The following is a 26,988-nucleotide window of genomic DNA, read 5'->3' as shown; positions in this document are numbered from 1 at the left end:
CTTGTGGAGGGTGGGGCGTTGTGGGGGGTCAGCCTGTGTCTCACAGCAATTCACACCCACACCCCAGGTCTGCTCACAATGAAGCTGTCCCTGGTCCTGACACTTGCCCTGCTAGGGGCCATCTCTGCTCACCAGCTTGGTAAGTTCTGGGGCCCAGGTTCCCCCAGATACAGCCCGAGCGTGACCGACAAGCCCCTATCCCCAATGGGAACCTCCACCCCCTCCTCACAGGCACTGGTTGGCCCCCAGGGGCTGGGGTCAGACCCCAGCAAGGACCACACAGGCCCCCTTACCTCAGAGCTGTGCTCTCACTCCTGTCCGGACGCCTGGGTTCCCTAACCTCCCCAGCACACCCCGACCCAGACCCCCAACCCCTCTGCATCCCAGACACACCTGCTCCATCTCCCGCCACCACGGATGGTTGGAGGTCTGGTCTCTCCTGAGGCCGGAAAGGTCACTTGGCGCCTCTCCCCTGCCGCCAGAGGAAGGAGCCCTGGAGCAGGAGGTGCCTGATGACCAGGCTGAGGAGGAGCTCGAGGGACCCGAGCCGTCGTGCCCAGCAGAGAGCAAGAGCTTCCGGGTGGTCGTGCCGAGCAATGGGACCCACACCTGCCGCTATGTGTTTGTGAACAGCTGCCAGACCTTTCGGCAAGCCCAGGTGAGGGGGGCAGGGGGCGAGGTGGGATCATGGGTGGGTCAGGATGTGGGGTGGCAGGGCCAGAGAGGCGGTGGGGCAGCCTGCGGCCGGGGGGCAATGGGGGGGGCAGGGAGCTCGTGGAGAGCGGGGGCGGGATGCATGGGTTGAGGCGGGCTGTGGAGACAATGGGGGGCGGGGCAGTGGGCAGTGCACGAGGCAGTGTGGGGGGGCAGAGGCTGGTGGACGGGCCCTGGCTGCTCCATGCCCACTCGCCCCCATCCCCACAGAGATATTGCGCCCGCTGCTACCGCGGCCGCCTGGCCTCCATCCACAGCCATTCGACCAATGAGCAGCTGCGCCGTGGAGCCCGAGCCCGCACCAACCGGGGCCTGGTCTGGATCGGGGCCATCGCCTACCGCTGGGTAAGGGGAGCGGCTGGCCCTGATTCCCCCCCACCCCCAACCTGGGCCTGCTGCACAGCCCCACCCCCCCCACGTACGCTAGGGCCCACGAACACCCTTATCCCACCCTTTCCCCAAGCCCCCCACCCCTCCAGCCTCCCTCTCTCCACCTCTCGTGCTCCCCCACCCTCTCTCACTTTCACTAGGCTGGGGGTGGGGGTGGGATGCAGCCTGGGGAGACGGGCTAGGGTCGGGGGGGAGGGGAGGGCTTTGGACCCCGACTAGGTGGTGCTCAGTGCATGTGGCCCCCAGTTGGTGGTGCAGCAGTGGTGGAAGGGGGGTGTGGTGGGCAGGGGGCCCCATGCTCCATGCACAGCCCTGCAGGCGCCGGCCCCACAGTTCCCATCGGCTACGGTTCCCAGCCAACAGGATCCACTCACTCCTGGCAGGCCGCTCAGCTCAGCTTGGCTCGGCTCGGCTCAGCTCAGCAGCTCAGGTGTGGGGCCCAGCTGTCCCGCCTGGCCAGCCAATGACTTTCAGAGGCCTGGCGCTGGGGCTGGGGCCTAAGCTAGTGCCAGCACATGCCGGGCCTCTGACCCCCACCCCACACCCCCTGAGCCCTGCCTGGTGGCCCCCAGCCCAGGAGCAGCTCCTGGTCCCAGTCCCAGTGACGGCCCTGGTCCTTGGCGAAGGGGTTCCCCAGGACTCCCTGTGGATGGGACAGCTCTGAGCCGCCCCCTGCTCTGCCCCCCAGTTCTGGCGCGTGTGTGCCCACTGGGTCGACCACAGCACGTGGAACTACGCCAACTGGGCCAGGAGGAACCCTCGGGGCTACTTTAGACGATGTGTCGCCATGTGCACCAACAGTGAGTCACTCCCCGGGCACAGCAGAGAGGGGCCTCTCGTCACTGCTTGTGGGGACAAAAGCCCTGGGGCCTCTCTGGGACTAGGCATCTGGGGCTAGGTGGGGCCAGAGGGTCCAGGGAAGAGGCTCCGAGGGTGGGGGGGGCCTAGGGGTCCGGGGAAGAGGCTCCAGGAGGTGGGGGGGCCCTCGGATTCCGGGGAAGAGTCTCCGGGGGGTGGGGGGATCGTAAGGGTTTGCAGAAGAGGCTCCGAGGGTGGGGGGGCCCTAGGGGTCCGGGGAAGAGGCTCCAAGGGTGGGGGGCCCTAGGGCTCTGGGGTTGCTGGAGCCAAGTGCCAGTCAGGAGGGCACTGACCTCCCCACCTCTCTCTGCCAGATGGTCGTTGGATAGGTGTCACTTGCTGGTCTAGACTGCCCTTCATCTGCCGGTACTGAGGGGCCTGGCTCCCCCCGGAGTCAAGCTGTCCCCATCGCTCTGCCAGTCTGGCACAGCCTGCTCCACCCTGCCAGCGGTGCCCCGACTCCCTGCACCTGGCTCCCCTCCCACCCCTGCCCCGGCTCCCCAGTGGGACGCTGCCCCTTTCCCCTGCCCTCGCCCATTGCCTGTGACTCCCTGCAATAAAACAGCACTTCACTCATCACCCCGGGTGCTGCTCCTTCCTTCGGGCGCCGAGGTCCCTGCATGCTCCATGGGGTTGAGCTGGGGACGGGTAGGGGAGGCCAGGGTCAGGAGAGAAGCTGGGGGTTATCCTCACCTGGGGCTGGAGTAGGGAGGGGCCATTACCCCTGCCCTGGCATGAGAACCGTGTCCAGTTCTGGGGTCCCCCCGGGGATGGGCCAAGCTAAGGGCTCAGAAAAGCTGGACCAGACCGGAGCGAAGGGCTGCAGCCCCTGCCACAGGTGGCTGTCAGAAGAATTAGCCCTTTCGCTCCCCCACAAGCAGCTCTGGGGGGATTTGGCCCCGTTCTGCACTCCCCTCGTGGGAGGAGCCGCCTCAGGGCAGCAGCTCTGCTGTCTAGCCAGATCCCAGCCACAAACAAGGGCAGGTTTCTAACCCAGAGGGTCTCTAGCTCCTGGCTCCTCTCCTGGAGGCGGTGGAGTCCCCAGTTTCTTCTCCCAGAGAACACGCTCAGGATCCTGGAGCAACACAGGAGCCCCTGGGGGAGGTTCAGGGGCTCAAACATGATGGGGACAACCTGGGCTGGGAGGGCCAGGGACCCGCAGGGACCTCTGGAGATGGCTGTGTATGGTGCTAGGTGAGTTGCTTGTTAGCATTTATGTGGCTGTCGGGGTGAAGGTGCCGGGGCAGCCAGCTCCTTCGTGGTGACAGACACACAAAACGAAATCGCTGGCGTAAGAGGGGACAAACGAGGGGGCATTCGTAAACACCCCACCGATGAAGGGAGCTGACTCCTCCCCCCCACACACACACACACCCGTTGGTGCTCCCAGAGAAGGGCTGGGCTTTTACTGGCCGTACCACACCAACACCTAGAAAGTCAAGTGTTTGTAAACAAAACCCCTTGCTGGGCCGCCAGCACACCCCTGTGCGGCTGGAGCCGGCCATGGCAGCGCTGGGGGGAGGCCCACAGCCGGGGATTGGCTCAGCGCTGATTCCCTTTCCTTATTCCCTTTTGGGGAGCACAGCCCCCCAGCCCCGAAGGTCCCTGCTGTGGGGGTCAGACGGAGGACTCTATCCCAGCCTGGGGCAGGGTCAGAGGGGCTGTGGCAGCGTGTGGCTTTTCCAGCTCCTTCTCCCGGCGCTGGCACTCCCGCAGCACCACCAGCGGGCTGACGAAGGCCAGGAGGATGACGAGGATGAGGCCAATGTTCACCTGGGTGGGAGAATCAGGTGCTCAACGACACAGGAAGTGAGGTGTCGATAAAGTTCCCCAAGCCCGGTAGTGGCTCCGCCCCCAGGCTCTGTCACTCATGGTGTGGTGTCAATAAAGTTCCCCAAGCCCAATACTGGCTCCACCCCCTGGCTCTGTCGCTCATGGTGTGGTGGTGATAAAGTTCCCCAAGCCCAGTCGTGGCTCCGCCCCCAGGCTCTGTCACTCACGATGTGGTGTCAGTAAAGTTCCCCAAGCCCGATACCGGCTCCACCCCCTGGCTCTGTCGCTCATGGTGTGGTGTTGATAAAGTTCCCCAAGCTCAGTAGTGGCTCCGCCCCCAGGCTCTGTCACTCACGGTGCAGTGTCGATAAAGTTCCCCAAGCCCAGTACTGGTTCCACCCCAGATTCTGTCACTCACAGTGTGGTGTCAATAAAGTTGCTCAGGATGGTAAAGAGCACCCATCTCTTACAACGGGGTATCGATAAAGTTCCCCAGGATGGTAATGGGCACTGGTCTCTCACAGTGGGGTATCAATAAAGTTCCCCAGGCCCCATATGAGGCACCCATGTCTCTCACTGCAGGGCATCGATAAAGTTCCCTAGGCTGGTATGGGGCTCCCCGTCTTTCATAGCGGGGTGTCAATAAAGTACTCCAGGCTGGTACAGTGCACCTCTGCTCTCACTGCAGGGTGTCAATAAAGTTCCCCCACCCAGTATAGGGCACTCCCTGCCTGTCACTACAGGGTGTCAATAAAGTTCTCCAGGCCTCTACGGGGTACCCCTGTCTCACTGCAGGGTGTCGATAAAGTTCCCCAGGCCCAGGTTGGACAGGACACTCACGTAGAAGGGGTCATTGCCGAGCGGTCCCTTGATGAGCGCGAAGCTGGGGTACTGCAACAGCGACACCACCGCCGATAAGGCCATCAGCAGCCCGTACAGCTTCCCAAAATGCTCCAGAGGGAACCTGTGCAGATGAGCCCCAGGGTGGGGAGGGGTGTTACAGCTGAGATAGGCCAGAGCGAACCCTTCCCCCTGTCCAGTGCTGAATATCTCAATGCCCGGCCAGGCGTCCCTCTCTCTCCTCCGCCCCACCTCTGCTCCCCTGCCCCATTGCTAGCCCCCCACCCCCTCCAGGTCTAGGACCGCCTGTGCCCTGGCCCACGCCCCCTCAGTGACTCACGCGATGGCCAGGAAGGCAGCACTGCCTCCGTACAGGAAGGAGCGGCTCAGCACCTGCAGGATGAAGGTGGCGTACTGAACAGGCAGCACCGGCACAGAGGCGCATACCGAGAAGGCTAAACATTGCAGCACCGTCACGGCCAGGGACAGGATGCAGGAGCGGAGATCTGCCAGGGAGTCCGCACTGCCTGAGACACAGGAGAGACACTGAGCGTGGCTGGGGAGAGGCGCTGGGCACTGCTGTGGGGAAGATTGCAGCAATGGGGTCCCAGAAGGGCACTGCTGAGGGGAAGCTCACAGCAATGGGGTCCCAGGTGGGCACTGCTGTGGGGAAGATCGCAGCAATGGGGTCCCAGGTGGGCACTGCTGTGGGGAAGATCGCAGCAATGGGGTCCCAGAAGGGCACTGCTGTGGGGAAGATCGCAGCAATGGGGTCCCAGAAGGGCACTGCTGAGGGAAAGCTCACAGCAATGGGGTCCCAGAAGGGCACTGCTGTGGGGAAGATCGCAGCAATGGGGTCCCAGGTGGGCACTGCTGTGGGGAAGATCGCAGCAATGGGGTCCCAGGTGGGCACTGCTGTGGGGAAGATCGCAGCAATGGGGTCCCAGAAGGGCACTGCTGTGGGGAAGATCGCAGCAATGGGGTCCCAGGTGGGCACTGCTGTGGGGAAGCTCACAGCAATGGGGTCCCAGAAGGGCACTGCTGTGGGGAAGCTCACAGCACCGGGGTCCCAGAAGGGCACTGCTGTGGGGAAGCTCACAGCAATGGGGTCCCAGGTGGGCACTGCTGTGGGGAAGATCGCAGCAATGGGGTCCCAGAAGGGCACTGCTGTGGGGAAGCTCACAGCAATGGGGTCCCAGAAGGGCACTGCTGTGGGGAAGCTCACAGCAATGGGGTCCCAGGTGGGCACTGCTGTGGGGAAGCTCACAGCACCGGGGTCCCAGAAGGGCACTGCTGTGGGGAAGCTCACAGCACCGGGGTCCCAGAAGGGCACTGCTGTGGGGAAGCTCGCAGCACCGAGAGGCACAGCTGTGGTCAGAGCTGGGCCCAGCCCCTGGCGACCGAGAGGGTGATTACCTTTGGCTCTTTCCTTGCTCTTTCCCCGCTTGTGCCGGTCCAAGATGAGCCCGTTCCAGGGGGCACACAGAACCCCGCACAGCTGGGTGAAGGCGAAGGCATTGGTGTAGGTGCTCACTGGGAAGAGAGACAACCGGCACGAGGCGTGATGGCTTGAGACTCCTACTCTGACATCCCACTCGCTTCCTGAGCCCCTGGCCGGAAGGGCAGCCAGCACTGGCCAGGCAGTGCTGGGTCCCACACCCAAACCTGGGTGACCTTGGCCCAGCCACTCACTGCCCCTCCCTCTGACTCAGCTGACACCGGCACCAACCTCCTGTGATGTCCTTGGACTGAAACACCACCTTACAGATCTATCCTTGCAAGCACGGTTCTAAGTTGGCAACAAACCTTGTACAACGTGTGCCAGGGGAGGGGTCTCTGAGGAGCGGACTACAGGTGTTCCATTTGCACGCGTGGGTCAGTTTTGTACTTGACGTCCCAAGCACGTTTACCTGGTGCTGCTTGGATCTTTGCATCGCTCTAAGTTATGATCAGAGGAAGCTGCATCTAGAATTCGGTGACACTAGCTCTTGCCAGTTAGGAGGAATTCTTGAGCAGACAAACTCTACAGCAGATGACAGGCCCATAGGCAGGAATTTCTGGGAGGAGGTGTGTTTTTTATAAATATGGACCCCCCCGCCCCCAGCAGGCCCTGCCCTTCTCCCTGAACCCTTGAAACTCCAGCTGGTCCTGCACACCAGCCCCACTCCAGCCACCTCCAGTTTATCCAAAGTATTGTGAAGGGAAGTGCATCCTTTGCATTAAGACTTGGTCACAAACAAGGAGCTTTGGAGCAGAGCGGGACAAGAACCACTTGACGTTCAAACCAAGAGAAGAAAGTGGGGATGGCTGGGCCACACTCTCAGAAAACCATCATCCCGCAGAGTCTGGCAAGTTCTCCCATGGAACTCGTAAGGAAAACGTTAGAGAGGAAGACCTCGGACAACGTGAAGATCTACTGAGGCTGAAGGACAACAACCGGGGTACTCCTGGAGTCAGCTAGAAGTTTTGTCCGGAGACAGAGTGGAGTGGAGGAGAGTTGTAGATGACCTGTGTTTCACCCGGAGTACAAGGGTTTAAGTTAAGTTAAGTCATCGTGAAGGCCTTATACGAGTTGATTGGCCCATTGAGGAGTCACTGACCCACAACTGACCTTTGGAAGAGGCCAGTCCACACCTGATGAGCTTTCCCAAAGGGGTCTGTCTGCACAGAACTAAGTCATGCATGAAGGGGTGATTTGCCCATGTGGCTGGACCCCATTTTGGGGACTCAAATTTCCCATAGGAAGAACAATGACCTGGGAGAAGATACAAAAGGCCTTGGGAAAACCTTGATCTAATCGCTCTCTGTCTCAAGCCTCTGGACTATGGCCTTGCACCAATGGGAGGGCTTTTACAAACAGAGCCCTTCCACTGATTTGGCGGTAACCAGAACTTTGCCATCGCTGTTTATGGGATCCCTTTAACAATTTCAACTCCCACCTCTGTTCGGGGTAAGACCTGAGCTGTAAGTTGACCTGGACACGTGCCTGCTCCTTTGCAATGGGAAGGACCTTGTATTTGATGAGGTTGGCTTCCATAGCCTTACACTGGGGGACAGGCTAACTCAGTGCCTTTAGCGTTGGCCTCCTAAACCCAGGGTTGTGAGCTCAACCCTGGAGGGGGCCATTTAGGAATCTGGGGCAAATAGATTTAAAAAGAAAAAAATACTGTCCAGGATGGTGGTGGGTCCTGCCAAGAGCACAGGGGACTGGACTCCCTGGCCTTGGAAGGCCCCTTCCAGTTCCAGGAGATAGGTGTATCTCCATCTATTCAATCCACAGGAGTGCTCCTGGGGTGGAACTGGAGCATGCAAGGGAAAATGTCTTCTTGCTCTCCTTTGGGGCTGAGTGGGGTGTACCTTGTAAGCCGAGGAACCCCAGACTTGGGCTGCTTCTCAAAACACTTTGCCCTGAACTAAACACTCTCAGGAGCATCCCATGTTGACCCCACATCCGGCAGCACAGGTGGAGGCTAGCCAGGGTAAGGCCGTGGAGGCGACTGAAGGCTGCAGCAGATCGGAGACTCCTGATTGTTGTGGATCCCAGGCCATTGGTCCTGGGCCTTTGATCCGTCGAGGATTGTGTGGTTGCTGCAGTGCAACAATCCCCCCACCCCCGCGCAGGAGTCTGCCTCTGTGCACAACTCTCCTAAACATAAGCCCTATGGCGACTGGCGAACAGCGGCGGGAGCAGGATGGGGAAATCTGGAGGCTTTTAGCCATGGACCAGCACGTACATGATGGGTGTTTGTATCAGTCGTTCCGTTTCAAGGACGGAGGCGGTAGAACGGTCCGGCTGCTGCATCCACGACTGAGCAGCCCTATTTAGGATCCGCTCTGCTCCCCCCACACGGCCTAGAAAAGGTGCCCTAAATATGGTAAGAAAAGAGCAGCAAAAACTGCCCTGCACCCCTCCAACAGCTGCCAGCACCGGCCCTTTCTGTGAGGACACCTGCAGCTCCAGAGTCGCGCTGGTCAGCCATCAAGGGGCTCACAAATCGGGGGGGACGTGAAGACGTCGTTCTCAAGTGACCGCCAAGAAGAACACCTCCTCAGCTCACTCGAGAGGCCGGCCAGGCAAGGCCAAGGGTTTGTGCAACTGCTTCCCCTCCCTCCTCCAGAACCTGCCCCAATCCAGCTTCAGGCCCCCTCCAGCCAGTAGAGCCATCCACGCTGCCCAGCTAGTCAGCTCAGCTTGCTCCATGCCTTCCACCCCTCCTGCATCCTCCCTCCCTCCCCGCCTGCCCCGCGCCCTCTGTCCATCCCCAGGGCACCTCTCCCCCTACCTTGCGCCGTGTCCCCGGCGGCCAGGTGCTCCAGCATGGGGTTCAGGGTGCCGATGAAGAGGTAATGCTGCAGCTGCATCACCGACAGCCAGACGAGGTGCCAAAAGAAGAGCTTGGAGAAGACGCAGGCCCAGAAAGACACGGCAGGGAGCTCCCCCTGGCCCGGCCTGGCCTCCGACTCCCCTGGGAATGGGCACAGCACACCTCAGTAGGGCCAGAGGGGAGAGGGAGCCCGCACCCTAAGGGGGAGGAGTTTCAGAGCGGGCGAGCCAGCCCCAGGGGATCCAGAGGGAGGGGGCACTGCAGGGGGCACTGGGCAGCAAGAGGCCTGAGGCTGGGACCTCTGGAACGAGGACGAGGCGGACAGCAGGGAGCAGCCTCGGGCGCTGCTAGTTCATGCCAGGGGGCTGCGGTTGTCCATCCTGAGATCCACCTGGACCTCGGGGGAGTCACACCATCCCCGAGCATCCCCCGCCGCTGGCTGGGGTGCCTGGATGATGCCAGAGAGGCCAGCGAGGCGGCTGGGCCACGGCTCCGCTGCCTTGGGCCCAGCCCTGTGGCATGGGGGAGACAGCTCTGTACCCCCCCAGCACCTCTGGGGGACACTGTCTGCCCAGGAGCGAGGGAGTGTTCCGGGGGCTGGAGGCTGGAGTCTCGGCTGACCTGGGCCAGGCTGGCCCCTCTTGGAACTCTTCTCTGCAGGGAGCGTGGGCAATGGGGCGCTGGCTCTGAGCTTTGGCCCGAGACGCAGGGGAGTCCAGTGACGGAGGGCGAGACGAATGGGGTTTGGCCCTCCAGAGGCTGCCCCACGGTGCCAGATGTGTGGGTCTGGGACAGGGTGATTTGGGGTCTCTCCGTGGCCCACGGGGAGCGGCAGGGGATGGAGGTGGATGGGGGGGCTGCTTAGGGACACTGGGAGCGCTGAGGGCAGAGGAGATCGAGGGAGGGGCCCCTGGGGACAGAGGAGGAATTCAAGGGAGGGGCTGGCTTAGCCCTACCGTTGCCCATGATGGCTTTGCTGGCATCAGCATCTCCTGGGCCTGGCTCCAAGCTTGGGTCGCTGGGCTTCTGACCTCCATCGCCCGGGCCTGGCCACTGCTCCTGGTGGGTGTGGTACGAGCACCCCTGCCTCCCGCACCCCAGCCTGTAGACACAGCACCTGGGGTGACGTTATCTGATTAACATACGACTGGGGCCTGAACCCCCTGCTTGCTATGCCCACCAACCCCCTCTCTTCCCGGGAGGTGGGGAACCACAGAGCCAGCCCCAGCCAGCTCAGGGGAGCCATGCAGCCAGCCCTGGCCTTCCTGGTGGGGTGGGGACCCACATGGCCAGTCCCAGCCCGGTCAGGGAGCCAGCCCCAGCCAGCCCAGGGGGTTAGGGAGCCATGCAGGCAGCCCTGGCCTTCCTGGGGAGTTGGGGACCCACATGGCCAGTCCCAGCCAGCCCAGGGGATTAGGGAGCCAAGCAGCCAGCCCTGGTCTTCCCAGGGCCTCCCCCCTTGCCCTTGCCCCTCGTCTCCCCTCCACCCCAGCCCCTCTCTCCCTGCCTCCACCCTACACCCCCTCCCTGCCCCCAGGCTGGCCGACAGACACATTGTGATGACATCATTCTGTTGCCTGTGAGGAAAAAAACTGTTCTATAGAGAGATAATATTGATCCCGGTTAGATATTTGCAACAAGTGCTGTCCAATGCGTGCCAAGCAAGGCCACTCTGAAAGGCTTATGGTTTGTGGGTTATGATTCTGCTATTTGTAGGCGTGCGGCATTTTTGTATTTGATGGGAGGCGTATCGGCTGTGCACTTGTATTTCAAACACTTGCTTCCGGGAGACACCAACGGACGGCTCGGGCGGCCTGTTGGGAAAGGGCTGTTCAGGATGAAACGACGCACTTGAGAGAGAAGGGCCTTGTAAGGCACTAGGCCCTATCTGAAGGGCCTTCCTGAGAAAATTCAGGTGACTTAGAGGGGAGCAGCAGGGAACAAAGTCATGAACGGACAAGTGATTTGCTCATGTGACTCCATCGCCAACTTGGTGTGGACTTTTCCACACCAAGAACAATGGGATTCCCGCCACAGGGCAGAGGCTGCCACCGGCCCTGGAAATCCCTCTTTTTTCTCTCCCCTCCTGCTTCCCGCCTCTGGAGGATCTTTGTGCAGTACCCAGAGGCAGTGAGACCTCATACTAGGGTGAGTGAAGTCTCTGCTCTATGGCCTTGGCTGACAGCCAGCTGGCCTTTAGCTCGTGTGGTAGAGCACAGGGTTTAGCCCCTATGATTGCAGGCTCAGTCCCTGGTGCAGGCAACCCAGGTCTGTCAGCGTTACAGTTGCTTCACACTGAAACTCTGGATAAAGGACTGAAGGCCCCATGGGGGAGGGATAGCTCAGTGGCTTGAGTATTGGCCCCTTAAACCCAGGGTTTTCAGCTCAATCCTTGAGGAGGCCATTTAGGGATTGGGGCAAGCAGATGCCAGCGATGGCACTTGGCCCTGCCAAGAGGACAGCGGACTGGACTAGATGACCTCCTGAGGCCCCTTCCAGTTCTGGGAGATGCATATCTCCAATGATATATACATCCCAGCTGAAGATGTACTCCAGAGACTGGTCTCAAGCCCACAGTTTGTTCCATCACTAATACAAGCCTTAACCCAGGACTTTGCAATGGTACATATTTGGTTCCTTTAACAATTTTAACTCTCACCTCTTCTCTCCTTTTCTGAGTAAACCTTTAGATTTTCGATTCTAAAGGATTGGCACCGCATGATTTTTGGGTACGATGCTAAGGCATAAAGTGACCAGGGAATGTGGCTGGTCCTTTGGGATCGGAAGAACCTTTTTATTTGATGAGATTGGTTTTAATAACTTCTCATCTGTATATGGAGACCTGCTGGTGGTGACACAGGAGAACTGCAGTGTCTGAGGGAATTATTTACATGATTTCTTGTGAGCAGCCGGGCTCTTTAAAAACAAGCAGTCCTGTAGCACCTTAGAGACTGGCCAATTCATTAGGTCATGAGTTTTGGCGGCTAAAACCCATGTCACTGGATGAGTTGGAGTGGAGATTACGGAATCCAGGGTATGAATAACAGCAAAAAAAAAAAAAAGTCAGCTGTAGGACGAGTGTCAATGAAGCTCATGAAGTCAGGCTGGATGTGTCTCCTTCATAGCGTGCAGCGTGGAATGAGACCATCAAAGGTGGAAAAATTGCCTTTGCGATGCCTTAACCAGGTAAGCGCTGTATTCAAGCCTACGCTGACAGTGTCACCTTTGTAACTTACCCCCCGTTAAGGGGGTTCCCTCTGTAATGGAAGAACGGCTGCTTTTAAATCCATTACTGAACGTGCAGGGAGGTTACCCTGGTCCCCTACACGGTTCCGGGTATTCCGATGCCTGGTGTCGGATTTGTGTCCGTTTAGCCTTTGGCGCAGAGCCGGTCCCGTTTGTCCAACGCACATGGCAGAGGGGCGGGGCTGACACACGACGGCGTATGTCACGTTAGTGACTGTGGGGGTGCATGAGCCCCTGACGGTCTGGCTCATGGGGATAGGTCCTTTGGCAGCGTGTAGACTTGTGTGCTTGTTGGTGCCTTATAGTGGAGGTTTGACCTGTGGCAGTTCTGTCTCTAAGCAGTTTGCCCCTGAATTGATACTCCCGGTAATGTCCCCTTGGAGCAGTCACTTCCCGCCCCGTCCCAGCCACAGACAGCACTCACTCAGCCCCATCGCTAGATCCAGCCCTGCCCCGATGCAGGAGCCAGGGCTCCCCAGCACTCCCCAGCTCCCCTCTGCGAGCAGGAGCAGCCCTGAGGCAGCAGGGGCTGGGGACCGGGGCAGAACCACTCCCAGGGTCTGACTCTGGTAGGACTGGGGGGAATTGCCCCGTCCACCCAGCAGACCCTCTTCCCCGAGGCAAGAGTGCCGAGGGGGGGTTACAAGGTGCACCGTGATGGAGGCAAATGAATGGGGGAGGGGAGAGGGCCCCACAGGAGGGAGAGGGGGTGCGGAAGGGCCCATGAGAGGCGGAGGGGCCCAGCAGAGGCCAACCGGGGACGCAGGGCCCCACTGGTGGCAGACAAGGTTGAGGGGCTCAAAGGAGCTAGACGGGGGTAGGGGACCCATGAGGGGGCAGAAAGGGGAGGTAGATGCGGAACAGGGGTCCCTGGGAGGTAGACGGGGGATGAAGGGACCTATGGGAAGAAGCCGAGGGGGAGTGTGGCTCACCCGTATGTGTACCCCGAGGGCAGCGGGTAGGGGATGTGCCACCGAGGCATCAGGAAGAAGGTGCGGGTGAGGTGCCAGGCGCTGCAGGCTGCGAGGAAGAGGAACATGGCTCGCAGGGTCAGGCCTTGCTCATACAGCAGCTGTGGGTGAAGCGGAGAAGGCAGCTGTCAGCGGTTGCCTGCCAAGCCACCCCAGGCTCAGTGACCTACATTGTTCGTAGGGCTCTGAACAGACCCCCAGCAAGATCAGGGCCCCACTGCACCGGGCACTGCACAGACCTCCAGCCCCCGAGATCTGGGCCCCACTGCACCGGGCACTGCACAGACCTCCAGCCCCCGAGATCTGGGCCCCACTGCACCGGGTACTGCACAGACCTCCAGCCCCTGAGATCAGGGCCCCACTGCACCGGGTACTGCACAGACCTCCAGCCCCTGAGATCAGGGCCCCACTGAACCGGGCACTGCACAGACCTCCAGCCCCCGAGATCTGGGCCCCACTGCACCGGGTACTGCACAGACCTCCAGCCCCTGAGATCCGGGCCCCACTGCACCGGGCACTGCAGAGCAGTGTTCCCTGTATGCTGTGCTCTTGTGCGGCTGCTCAGAGGAGATGCCCGCGCTGCCCCGCCGAGTAGCAGCGTGCCCGCCGCTGGGTCTGTGTTTCTCTTGTGGTGCACTTCAGCGCCTGTCTCGGTGCCCATCGCACAATTTATTCTGCGCATGGATGGAAAAGACGACGGGGGCAATGGCTGTCCAGCCTCCCCCTCCCCAAGAGCAGAGATCCATTCTGACGGGCCCCAGGCAGGCGCATGGTGAGGAACATGCCGTGCCCCGAAAGACGCCGTCTAAAGAGCTACAGGGAAACCGAGGCAGGGAGCTATGCGACTCGGCCCATCCCCCTCCCCACGTCCGCCGTGAGTCATTGCACCTGCGTCGCCGGATTGCCAGAGCCATGGCTAACCACACCCGCACTTCCTCCTTGCGTGAGCCCAACAGCCCCGAGCCTGACTCCTCCCCCGGCGCGAGTTCTCCCAGCTGGCACTCGCTGCAGAGACACGACCCCCACTTGGTGGTTCCCGTGCAGTCAGAGCATGTGCCGCGCGGCCGGCAGGAGGCACCCACAGCCAAATCCAAGGGAAAGCGTCATGGCAGCCGTGGGAACCTTCGCAGCTACCATCTGTGCAGCACCCGGCCCCACGACGCCCTGATCTCAGCTGGGGCAGGGGCCTGTCTCTCTGTGGGTCTGTGCAGCACCCGGCCCCACGGCGCCCTGATCTCAGCTGTGCCAGGGCCTGTCTCTCTGTGGGTCTGTTCAGCACCCAGCCCCACGGGGCCCTGATCTCAGCTGGGGCAGGGCCTGTCTCTCTGTGGGTCTGTGCAGCACCCGGCCCCACAGCGCCCTGATCTCAGCTGGGGCAGGGCCTGTCTCTCTGTGGGTCAGTGCAGCACCCGGCCCCACGGGGCCCTGATCTCAGCTGTGCCAGGGCCTGTCTCTCTGTGGGTCAGTGCAGCACCCAGCCTCACAGGGCCCTGTTCTCAGCGCCGTTCCAGGAGCTACTCAATGTGCCCTACTCAATGTGCCCATGAGAAAACTTGCCCCCAGAGCGCCAGGGCTAAGCCAGCCCCTTACTGCATGTGCCCATCTGGGAGCAGCCTGGCTTTCGGTGGCATGACAGGATGTCAAGCCGGGGAGGGACCCATGGGAGCAGACAGAGAGGGGGAAATTAAGAGGATGCAGGGCCCTGCTGGTGGCAGACAAGGTTGAGAGGCCCAAAGGAGCTGGACGGGGGTAGAAGGCCCATGAGGGGGCAGACAGGGGAATGGGGGGGCTCGCAGGAGGCAGAGAGGGGACTGATGGGGCCCACAGGAGATAGGGAACAGGAACAGAGGGCCCATGGGAGGCAGAGGGGGTTGAGTGGCCCACAGGAGGCAGACGGGTTGAAAGGACCCATGGGAACAAGCAGAGGGGGAGGGCGGCTCACATATAGGTGTACCCCGAGTGCATCCCCGGGCTCTGCCCTCTCCCTCTGGGGGTCCCAGAACACTCCCAGCATTCCCTGGGGCTCTGCCCTCTCCCTTGGGGAATCCCAACACATTCCCAGCATTCCCTGGGGCTCTTCCCTCTCCCTCTGGGGGTCCCAGAACACTCCCAGCATTCCCTGGGGCTCTTCCCTCTCCCTCTGGGGGTCCCAGAACACTCCCAGCATTCCCCAGGCCCTTTGCAGGCGGTCTCTCCTCTCCCCCACCCTCCCCGTTGCTCTATCCCCCTTCCTGCCCTTTCCCCCACTCCCCTGAGATGGGGCTTACCTTGACCACAAGGAAGACGGCGGAGGACGAGTCGAAGGCCCCATTGTAGAGGGTGATGATGGTCGAGCGGTGCTTCCCAAACAGGTTCCCCACCTGGATGAGTGAGACAGGCCACAGCTGATCATCTACACCACCTAGGGCGTCCCAGTCCTGCTGGGCCACCAGGAGCATAGGATGGAGGCTGATTGACCACTACTGAGTCTTGGACCCACAAGGAGTTGGATAGGGCAGGGTGGCACCTTGTGGCCTGGAGTGACAAAGGAGCTGAGCTGTGTGGGGCTAAGGGGCCAGGGTCCCCCAGGGAGCCAGGATGTGGGGTGACACTCTGGGATATGCTGTGCCTGTGGAGTCAGCCTGAAGGGGGCACCATTGGGCTAGAGGTCCTCCAGGGAGCCAACCTGGGGGTAGCTATGGAGACTGGGGTCTCTGAGGAACCAGGCTGAAGGAGGGCAGTTCTCGTTCCCCATTACTCAACCGACAGCAGCCCTGCCAGTGCATTGGAGCTGGTGGAATGTGTTCCCATGTGGACACCCTCCCACTGAATCCTACCATAAATTGGAGAAGGTCCAGGGACGAGCAACAAGAATAATTAAAGGTGTAGAGAACATGAGCTATGGGAGAAGAAGGAACTGGGCTTGTTTAGTTTAGAAAAGAGAAGACAGAGAAGGGGACATGATAGTGGTTTACAACTACCTGAATGAGGGTTACAAGGAGGAGGGAGAAAAATTGTTCTTGTCAGCCTCTAAGGACAGGACAAGGAGCAATGAGCTTAAACTGCAGCAAGGGAGGTTTAGGGTGGATATTAGGAAAAATTTCTTAACTGTCAGGGTGGTTAAACACCAGAATAAATTGCCTGGAGAGGTTGTGGAATCTCCATCACTGGAGATATTTAAGAGCAGGTTAGATAGACACCTCTCAAGGATGGTCTAGGCCAGTGTTTCTGAACCTTTTTTTACGAAGTACCCCACGTTCAAAAAAATGATATGTAGCCCCAGACTTCGCTTGCATACCTCTAGAGTACGCATCCCGCCGGCTGAGAAACCTGGTCCTAAATTAATCTAAGGTCTTGAAACAACTGCCATTCACCCTGTCCAGATTACTGTACCCTTTTCAGGAGCCAGATTTGTTTCGAATGCTGCCACGTTACACCTCACTTAAAAACTACTTACAAAAACATGCAAAACTATCACAGAAGACGACCGCTGAAGCCTTGCTGCCTTTCTGCCAGCTTATTATCAAATGCATGAATTGGGAAAGAAGTATTGCACTGACATTTCTGCGTAAGGCTTACGAAGCAGTAGAAATGAGTCACTGTCTGAATGAACTTTCAGATTGTACTGACTTTGCTTGTGTTTTATATGTAGCCCGGTGTTTCCCAAAGGGTGCTTCCTGGAACCCCGGGGTTCTGCAAGAAAATTCCATTCCAACAGCTGACTCCTCTACAGCTCCCTGCCCTGCCGCCTTTGAGACAGTAGAACTAAATTTAATTGGTTTAACAGCTGGCAGGGCAGCGGGAGGGATCCGGCTGTTAAACCAACTGAATTCAGTTCCATTATTTCAGCAGTGGCAGGGCAGGGAGCCACAGAGAGCCCTTCGCTCACTATGCTATCTGAGCAGCCACACTCATCTGGTGGGCATGGCTCGGCTCACCCCTGCCAGCAGAACACCTCCACACCAGCCTTCCTTCCTCTGGGTGCACATGGCTGCCTGGCGTAGGCCCCCCAGCCAGCGCCATGGATGAGTTAGTCCCGGAGGCCAGTTTGGGACTGAGAGGGGTTAAGCCTGGGGATTGGGAATTAGGTTTGCAAGATGGGAGGTAAAGCTTGGGGATAGGGGGGTTGATCTGGGGGCTAAGGCAGGAAAGTCATGGAGGTGGGGGGCAGGTTTGGGGACTAAGGACAGCAGAGGCTAGGAATGGGGTTTCACAAAATTTTTTTCAAGTTGAAAAGGGTTCTGTGGCCAAATAGAATCAGGAAACACTGATGTAGCTTGTTGTGAAACTAGGCAAATACCTAGATGAGTTGATGAAACCCCTAGAAGACCTCAGCGTATCCCCAAGGGTACACGTACCCCTAGTTGAGGAACACTGGTCCAGACGGTGCTTGGTCCTGCCATGAAGGCAGGGGACTGGATGCACTGACCTCTTGAGGTCTTTTTCAGTCCTAGTGTTCCATGATTCTATGATTCCTGAGGGTGGAGGGGTTCATTCTATACACATGCAGGATTTTGATTGGGTTCTAGCGAACAAGTGAAGCTTTCACCCATCAAGTTTATTGAATTCTTTTCCAAACTTCAGCTGCTGGCGAGAGGGGGGTGAACTGGTGCCTCTAATCACCGGCTCCTGGCTGCTAATGATAGCATGGCCCAGTGCTTCGTTCGTATTGTCTGAACTTCCCTTCCAATGGAGGTCAGGTCACAGCTTTCAAGAGAACAAAAAAGCAGTCAAGTAGCACTTTAAAGACTAACAACATAATTTATTAGGTGAGCTTCCATGGGACAGACCCACTTCTTCAGACCATAGCCAGACCAGAACAGACTCAATATTTAAGACACAGAGAACCAAAAACAGTAAGCAAGGAGGCCAAATCAGAAAAAGATAATCAAGGTGTATATTGGACAGACTTCTAACTCCCTTAGACAAAGGGTCAACGGGCACAAAACAGACATCAAAACACTCCAGATCCACAAAACAGCTAGTCAACATTTTAATGGAATGGGGCATTCTGTCAATAACCTAAAGGTATATGTGTTACTGAAGAGAAATTATCGCTCTGTTTTAGAAAGAGAAGTGGACGAACTGACATTTATATTCAAATTTGGCACATTAACACATGGTTTAAATCGTGATGGGAACTTTCTGAGTCACTATAGGGGCTCGTCTGCATACTTGGCTCAATCTAATTCTTGATCTTCCCCCCCACCCGTCCACTCTCTGATTTGCTCACCTTGATTATCTTTTTCTGATTTGTCCTCCTTGCTTACTGTTTTTGGTTCTCTGTGTCTTAAATATTGAGTCTGTTCTGGTCTGGCTATGAGCTGAAGAAGTGGGTCTGTCCCACGAAAGCTCACCTAATAAACTATTTTGCTAGTCTTTAAAGTGCTACTTGACTGCTTTTTGTTTTGCCTTTGTAAACTACGAGCCACTCCCAGTCTCTGTTTAATCCATGGTTAATGGAGTGAAATTTGCAAATAAATTGCAGCTCAGAGATTTCTCTCTCCATTTGATTTCTGAAATTTTTTTGTTTCAGAACTGTCACCCTTAAATCTGCCACTGAAGCTGCGTCTACACGTGCACGCTACTTCGAAGTAGCGGCACTAACTTCGAAATAGCGCCCGTCACGTCTACACGTGTTGGGCGCTATTTCGAAGTTGAAATCGACGTTAGGCGGCGAGACGTCGAAGTTGCTAACCCCATGAGGGGATGGGAATAGCGCCCTACTTCGACGTTCAACATCGAAGTAGGGACGTGTAGACGATCCGCGTCCTGCAACATCGAAATAGCGGGGTCCTCCATGGCGGCCATCAGCTGGGGGGTTGAGAGATACTCTCTCTCCAGCCCTTGCGGGGCTCTGTGGTCACCGTGGGCAGCAGCCCTTAGCCCAGGGCTTCTGGCTGCTGCTGCTGCAGCTGGGGGTCCGTGCTGCATATACAGGGTCTGCAACTAGTTGTTGGCTCTGTGTATCTTGCACTGTTTAATGAAAGTGTGTCTGGGAGGGGCCCTTTAAGGGAGCGACTTGCTGTTGAGTCCGCCCCGTGACCCTGTCTGCAGCTGTGCCTGGCTCCCTTATTTCGATGTGTGCTACTTTGGCGTGTAGACGTTCCCTCGCTGTGCCTATTTCGATGTTGGGCTGAGCAACGTCGAAGTTGAACATCGACGTTGCCAGCCCTGGAGGACGTGTAGACGTTATTCATCGAAATAGCCTATTTCGATGTCGCAACATCGAAATAAGCTATTTCGAAGTTGGGTGCACGTGTAGACGTAGCCTTAGTGTCCATGGAGATTGAAGTGTTCCCCCTCAGGCTTCTGTACATTACCGTTTCTGATGTCTGATTTATGTCCATTTATTCTTTTACGGAGGGACTGTCCAGTTTGACCAATGTAAATTGCAGTGGGGCATTGCTGGCACATGATGGCATATATTATATTAGTAGATATGCAGGTAAAGCCCCAATGGTATGGTCGATGTTAGGTCCTGTGATGATGTCACTGGTGTAGATATGTGAGCAGAGTTGGCAGCGCGGACCGTTGCAGGGGCTGGTTCCAGGCCTAGAAACACTGGTGTGTGATTTGCAGTGGCTGGTGAGGATTTGTTTAAGGTTGGCAGGCTGTCTGTAGGCGAGGACAGACCTGCCTCCCAAGGTCTGTGAGAGTGAAAGATCATTGTTCAGGATGGGTTGCAGATCACTGATGATGCGCTGGAGAGGCCTTAGGTTGGGGCTGTATGTGATGGTCAGTGGTGTTCTCTTGTTTTCCTTGCGAGGCCTGTCTTGTAGCAGGTGGCTTCTGGGTACCCGTCTGGCTCTATCTATCTGTTTCCTCACTTTCTTAGATGGCTATTGTAGTTTGAGGAAAGCTTGGTAAAGGTCTTGTACATATTTGTCTCTGTCTGATGGATCAGGGCAAATACAGCTGTACTTTAGTGCCTGGATGTAAACAATGGATTGTGTAGTATTAGCCGTTCTTCTTCTATTGTCCTTTAATCTCCTGGGTTCAAACACTGGATCTAAATCAATATGCCGGTGAATTGCCTCCTTGCCAGAGAACCATGCTTCCAGGAATTGTCTTCCCTGCCTAGATTTAGCCTGTCCTAATACCTTCACTCTGGAAGTTCACAACATCCTGTGGTCAAGAATTCCAAAAGGTGACTGGTCCCTGAAAAGGGTGGTCCTTTCAGATTGAATCTTGGAGAGCAATTGTAATGCACCTTGAGGACAGCAATGAGGACACCTTGAGGATGAGCAAGACACAATGCCAAGGGAAATGGAAGAATCTTAAGGGAAGCACAACCATTGCCCAGGACAATCTGCTCTAGGAGTACCCTTTGGGATGTGGTAATAGAAAGCTCAGGCAAAACTAGCATGCAGTTTCAAAAACCAAATCTGGATCTTGGCATCACTGTCCATTTGCTGCCTCCCTTGCAAGAATTTACCACAAACTTCCTGTCTCCATTTAACTATTTTGCAATACAAGCAAAAAGAACGGGCAAGTGAGTGAGATGAGTCCTACGATAAAAACCACAAAACGTACAGTAAAACGAGCATTTCCAGATGGGAAAAGCGAAGGAGAAGATTTGAGGATGAGGTCTTCTCTCTTCTCCTCCCCGAGCAAAGTCGGGCATTAAAAAGAAGAAGTGAAAGTTAGGTGAACCTTTCAAGCATCCCGGCGCTGCATAATGCTGACTCAGATAGTCCAGAGTCTGAGTTTGTCCCCCAGTCAGACCCATTTTCAGTGTTTGTAAGATGCTGCGACATCCAGGATGAACGTGCTCCTGGGCACATTTGTCACAACAAAGATTTAATGACTTCCCGAGTGCTTGCATTGCCTTGGGGCTGCGTGCGGTACTCTTCGTTGCCAGCTGCAGGGCAGAGCCAGAGTTCTCGAAGCTTGCCTTAAAAAAATTGGCTTCCGCAACGATGCCGTTGGAAGGGGACGCCCTTGGCACATGGCTTTGGAGGGCAGAATTGCTCAGTTCTGCTTACGAGGGGCCCACTGAAACATTCAGCCTCTCACTTAGCTCGCACTGCTCTGTTTGTCCAGGCCGTACGTACCCTGTTCAGTGTCCTGGCTTTGCTTTCTGAGGCTTGACCCCGTGGGTCTTTCTCTGGGGCTACACAGGGGCCATGGCAGAGTCCCCTCCTGTGCCAAAGCTCTCTCCTCACTTGGGAACCACACTCCAGCCTTCCTGCCTTCTCCAATGAGGGGAATCCCACTTCAGGGGATGGTGAGTCTTTGAGGCTCCTTATAAGGGTCTGATAATAGAGGCAATCGGGCACAGCTGAGCCCTGCGATGGAGTTAGCTTCAACCCCTGTCCCATGGAGATGAGCCTACTCTGGATCTCCTACCTTCACATGGGTGGTGGAGGCTTGTCAACGCTCCCTTCCTCCCACTCAAGGGCAAGGACCAGCTACTCTGGAGGCCTGCGCCTTTCGTCCTGCCTGCTACCTCATCTCTGCCAGGCTTCCCCGTTTCACCTGGCTGCCTCGGGCTCTGCAGCTGGGCCCCTCTGGAGCTCATGAGGCCAGAGCAGCACCTGTGCCTTGCCCGGGTTGGGGTGGGGGCATGTCCCATCCCAGCTCCTTATTTAGTCATCTCCAGGACTTGTGGGTAGACTCCAAAAACCACTAGTCCTATGCCCCCAGTCTCACGAGTCCAGTCTTGCAGAGGGTCCAAGAAGGGGCAGCAAACCCCTTCCCTCCCCAGACCCCTCCCTTGGTGCCCAGCTAGCGGTCGCTCAGCCCCTGTCTGCGGCAGCCCTGCAGGGCCCGAGAGTCAGACCTGAATGTTGCTCAGGATAAGGAGGATTCCGCCAACGGAGAGCAGACACATAGCCGGGAAAAGGATCAGCGCCGTGGCTGCAGGGGACACAGCAGGGTGTCAAGGAATTGCTCACTACAGAGGCATGTTGCGCATGGTGTAAGGCCCCAGGCACACACGCAGACAGCCATGCCCTTCGCACCAGCGAGTGCAACACACTTACACCAGAGCGTGCACTATCAGGCTTTGGAACAAGCCCCACTGGGTGAAACACGTGCATGTGCACAATCACAGTTTATAACCATTGCTAGCGAGTGTTGCACACACACTGTCAGGCTCCAGCGAGTGTACACACACACACACACACACACACACAGAGTCAGGGCTCATGACAAGACGCAGCAGGGGTAAAACACATTCACACACAAACCTGGGCCTCATAACAAGCCTCAGTGAGTGTGTCCCCTTCACCCCCTGTTGGGCCTGGTAACGTCCCAGCGACTGTCTCACCTACACCCTGCCAGGCCTCGTAACAAGCCCCAGCGAGAGTCCCTTGTCCAGACAGCCAGGGATGTCCACACACACCAGCCCAGAGGGGCCCCTGAGCTGCTCTAGCTCAGCCTGACTCTGCTCAGCAGGAGGCAGAGCTGTGCCCACGCCCCAGTCACAAGTCAAGGCAGACTCGCAGCCCCGTGGGGGGCACCCCCCCTTGCTCAAGGGCTGCATCCCCCCAGTGCTGCTGTGGGGCAGGCTCTGCTTGTTGGCCCAACGTCCTGCCCCGATGTGCCCCGCAGGCAGAGGCCTCACCTGCCGTGGAGAAGGCGATAAGCAGCATGCCGCTGGTGTAGAGGGAGCTGAAACACAGACACAGGGTCTTGCCAGGGGAGCGACCGAGGTTGGGGCCGAGGGCTCCAGTGCCTGTCCCACGCTGGGAAGGCTGCAGCTCCCACCCAAGCACCATGGGGCAGGAGATGCAAGAGGGGGACTGGGCTGAGGGCAGAAGTAAGGCAGCCCATGGGGCAGCTAGACCCTTGGGGTGCAAGGGGGCAGCCGTGGGGAAAAGAGGGGTAGCGTGTGGGGCAGCTAGACCCTTGGGGTGCAAGGGGGCAGCCGTGGGGAAAGGAGGTGCAAGGGAGGAGTGGAAGGGAGGAGGAGGAGGAGAGGAATGAGGGCTGCAGGGAAAGGCCAAGAGTGAGTGGGAGGCAGAGGGGCAGGGCAGGATCGGGGGGCAGGGCAGGATTTAACCCTGCAGTGAGATGGAGCCAGGGCTGGGAGGAGGACCCAGTCAGGAGACACAGGCAGAAGCGATGGATGGAGTACCCCGGGGGATGCTGGGAGTGGTACGAGCGGGTTGGCTGTGCACTTCAAGGCATGTTTGCTAGGGCAGAAGGGCTGGAACAGGCAATGCCACATGGGCACTGGGCAGAGTGGGGAGGGGGAGGGGGCAGGGGGCCATTGGTGGGTGTTGGCAGCTGGGGCACAAGGGGGTGTGGGACTCGATCCAGCCAGCTTTTGCTAGGACACTGAGCCAGGACAGCCCCACTCTGGAAGGTGAAGTCGGCTCTCAGGGACTTATCACAGTCTAAGGACAGCACCAGAAGTAGGGTGTACAGCCTGGCTGGTTAGTATTCCTGGACAGATCTTCCCTCAGCCAGTGTCCATCTGGGATGGGATGGGATGGAGTGTCTGTGAATGGATGGATGAATGGAGTGTTTGGATAGATGGACGGATGGATGGAGCGTTTGGATGGATGGATGGATGGATGGAGTGTTTGGATGGATGGACGGATGGATGGAGCATTTGGATGGATGGAGTGTATGGATGTTTGGATGGATGGAGCATTTGGATGGATGGACGGACGGATGGATGGATGGATGGAGTGTTTGGATGGATGGAGCGTTTGGATGGATGGACGGATGGATAGATGGATGGAGTGTTTGGATGGATGGACGGATGGATGGAGCATTTGGATGGATGGAACATTTGGATGGATGGACGGATGGATGGAGCGTTTGGATGGATGGATGGAACATTTGGATGGATGGACGGAGGGATGGAGCGTTTGGATGGATGGAACATTTGGATGGATGGACGGAGGGATGGAGCGTTTGGATGGATGGATGGAGTGTTTGGATGGATGGACGGATGGATGGAGCATTTGGATGGATGGATGTTTGGATGGATGGAGCATTTGGATGGATGGACGGACGGATGGATGGATGGAGTGTTTGGATGGATGGAGCATTTGGATGGATGGACGGATGGATAGATGGATGGAGTGTTTGGATGGATGGACGGATGGATGGAGCATTTGGATGGATGGAGTGTTTGGATGGATGGATGTTTGGATGGATGGAGCATTTGGATGGATGGACGGACGGATGGATGGATGGAGTGTTTGGATGGATGGAGCATTTGGATGGATGGACAGATGGATAGATGGATGGAGTGTTTGGATGGATGGATGGAGTGTTTGGATGGATGGACGGATGGATGGAGCGTTTGGATGGATGGATGGAGCGTTTGGATGGATGGATGGAGGGATGGAGCGTTTGGATGGATGGATGGACAGATGGATGGAGCTTTTGGATGGATGGATGGAGCGTTTGGATGGATGGACGGACAGATGGAGCGTTTGGATGGATGGATGGAGCGTTTGGATGGATGGACGGATGGATGGAGCGTTTGGATGGATGGACAGACGGATGGAGCGTTTGGATGGATGGATGGAGCGTTTGGATGGATGGACGGACGGATGGAGCGTTTGGATGGATGGACGGTGTACATGAAAATTGAGTGATGGAGAGACAGATCGCATAGCGCAAGACCTTAGGAGGGTAATGATGTGCGTCAGAGGCTCAGCTGGCCGGTGGCTAATCTATGCTGTTCTTCTGGGCCCTGATCCCTTGAAAGTTGTGGGCTGAACTCCCGAGTGCACAGCAGGAGTGGAAGAGCTCCAGTGGGGGCAGGTAGCAAATGAAGGCTTTTGCCTAGGGGCCCGTGTGCCCATTCTGTGCAGTACCCCCACTTTCCCCCAACAGATCCTCCTCCCCAGCCCAGGCCACAGGACTCTGCTTTGGTCGCCACGGTCTGTGGGGCTGGCCCATGAGGCTGCTGCTTGTGTGGGAGCTAATCCAAGTGGGAGAACTGGGAGCTGTGGAGCTCCCTGCAGATTCCCCAGCAGCAGCAGCTCTGCAGCAGGGACCGGTATGGAAACAGCTTATGGGGAAGGAAGCACTGAGCATTTCCCTTCCGGCACTTGTGCAACCTCAGCAGAACGCGACGGCCCTGTTCTGGGGTGCAGGGAAGTCAGCCCCGAGGCAGCTGCACCAGCACCCCAGGCCCTGCCACATGTGGGACCTGCTGACTCCATCCCTGGCCAGTTAACAGACATAAACTTGGCCGAGGAGAGATGAATGTGGTGGGGATGTCCTGGAGCCCTAAGGGGGCAGGACAGTTGGCAGCCCCTGGCCCAGCTGTGGGGAGGGGCCTGAGCTGTGGCAGTGGGGCAGGGGGTGTCTGTGGGGCTGGCTGCTGCTGTGGGCCCAGGCCGGGTGGTGTGAGGGGAAGCAGTTTTGCTCACTGGATAACACAGGCTGGAGGAAGTCCCTGCCCGGTGACCCTGATCACCACATTGTGGGGAGAATGGGGAAGAGAAACACCCACAGAAAAGATGGAGAGGGAGGGGGGGCGCTGTGCCATGGGACCCTCTTTCCCCACCGACTCCATCGGGTGTTCCCCCCCATGCTATCCAGACCCGTGGAGACGAGGCCTGGCTCTGGGGGGAAGGACCCCACTGCCCTGTCCCAGTGCCCAGAGATCCCAGGGGAGGAGTCGTGATGGGGGTACATCTCAGAGGGTGCATGTGAGGGTAGGGCTGGGGTAGGGCCAGGGGGCTGGTCCTGATGGATTGGGGGTAGGGATTGCAGTGGAGGTGAGGCAGGGGCCCAGCAGGAGGGTCCCTCAGCCTCCCGGCCCCCACACTCACATGGCCAGCAGGCGAGCAGGCATCGTGCCAAAGCGGTCGAAGACGTAGCCCGTGGGGAAGGTCATGAAGTTGTTCATGAAGGAGCCGATGGTGAAGACGAGCGACAGCTTCTCGTCCTGCGCCCGGCAGTCTGAGGAGAGCCTCGCCTGAGTCACTGCCCGACCAGCCCATGCACACTGCTCCCACTCGGCCTGCGCAGATCCTGGCGCCCCCCCAGGCCCCCAGTGGGATCCCAACACCCTCACGGGACCCTAAGTCATTTGTATGCACCCCCTCACACAGAGCCCTGCCCTACACAGGGCCTCTATCCGTAAGACCCTCCCTCACATCCTTCACCCATGGCCCTGGCGTGCCCTCTTCTGCCCCACCCACAGCCCGATGGGTTGTCTAGGGGAAATGGACATCACTGGAAGGCAGCAGGAGTTCAAGGCCAGGAACCCGAAAGGGAAGGAACCTTCATTTAAAGGTCTGCAACCCAGACAAGGCATAGTCCTTCATATGCAAATGAAGGTGTGGCCCTATTTGCATATCATAAGAACGGCCATCCAGGGTCAGACCAAAGGTCCATCCAGCCCAGTAGCCTGTCTGCTGACAGTGGCCAGTGCCAGCTGCCCCAGAGGGGGTGGACCGAAGACAACGATCAAGCGATTTGACTCCTGCCATCCACTTCCCGCCTCTGACAATCAGAGGCCAGGGACACCATTCCTACCCTTAGCTAACAGCCTTTTATGGACCTAACCTCCATGAATTTATCTAGCTCTTTCTTAAATTCTGTTACAGTCCCAGCCTTCGCGGTCTCCTGTGGCGAGGAGTTCCACAGGTTAACTGTGCGCTGAGTGAAGAAGAGCTTTATTTTATTAGCCTCAGCCCATCCCTCCCCCGCAGACCCTGGTCCTGCCCCCACCCCTCCAGCGCTGCCCCTGATGCTCTAGTGCTGCCGCCTGCCGTACCTGGGCCTTGTGTGCCGTTGCCCGTCCCGTTAGCCCCTGGCACGCACAACTCCTCAAAGTAGTGCATGTCCTTGAGCACGTACACCAGCGAGGCCCAGCCGAAGATGACGCCGGCAAAGCACATGCATTCCAGCAGGCCGGAGAGCAGCGTGGCCAGCCGCTTGGCCAGCCCCGCTCCCTTCCCCTCCAT

The 26,988-nt window shown here is 57.8% G+C and overlaps 2 protein-coding genes across 2 annotated transcripts; one reads left to right on the top strand and one right to left on the bottom strand.

Moving 5' to 3' along the window:
* The first annotated feature begins 78 nt into the window (after positions 1-78).
* Positions 79-2,335, top strand: LOC142015162 (proteoglycan 3-like). The gene is made up of 5 exons (XM_074998577.1): positions 79-139; positions 483-658; positions 925-1,059; positions 1,793-1,904; positions 2,277-2,335. The coding sequence occupies exons 1-5, from the start codon at positions 79-81 to the stop codon at positions 2,333-2,335; spliced, it is 543 nt and encodes a 180-aa protein (XP_074854678.1).
* Positions 2,336-3,359: 1,024 nt separating this feature from the next.
* SLC43A3 (solute carrier family 43 member 3) lies at positions 3,360-26,988 on the bottom strand. Its single transcript, XM_074998576.1, has 12 exons — positions 26,799-26,988; positions 25,849-25,978; positions 22,668-22,714; positions 21,882-21,958; positions 15,385-15,477; positions 13,079-13,218; positions 9,857-10,017; positions 8,859-9,041; positions 5,992-6,108; positions 4,916-5,102; positions 4,576-4,699; positions 3,360-3,735 (listed from the first exon to the last, which is right to left on the bottom strand). Exons 1-12 carry the CDS (start codon positions 26,986-26,988, stop codon positions 3,580-3,582), a joined length of 1,605 nt encoding a protein of 534 aa, XP_074854677.1. The 3' UTR covers positions 3,360-3,579.

The sequence above is a fragment of the Carettochelys insculpta genome, chromosome 6 (assembly GCF_033958435.1).
Source record: "Carettochelys insculpta isolate YL-2023 chromosome 6, ASM3395843v1, whole genome shotgun sequence".
Lineage (NCBI taxonomy): Eukaryota > Metazoa > Chordata > Testudines > Carettochelyidae > Carettochelys > Carettochelys insculpta.
Note: the sequence above shows the minus strand (reverse complement) of the source record. Positions and strands in the feature narration are given on the sequence as shown.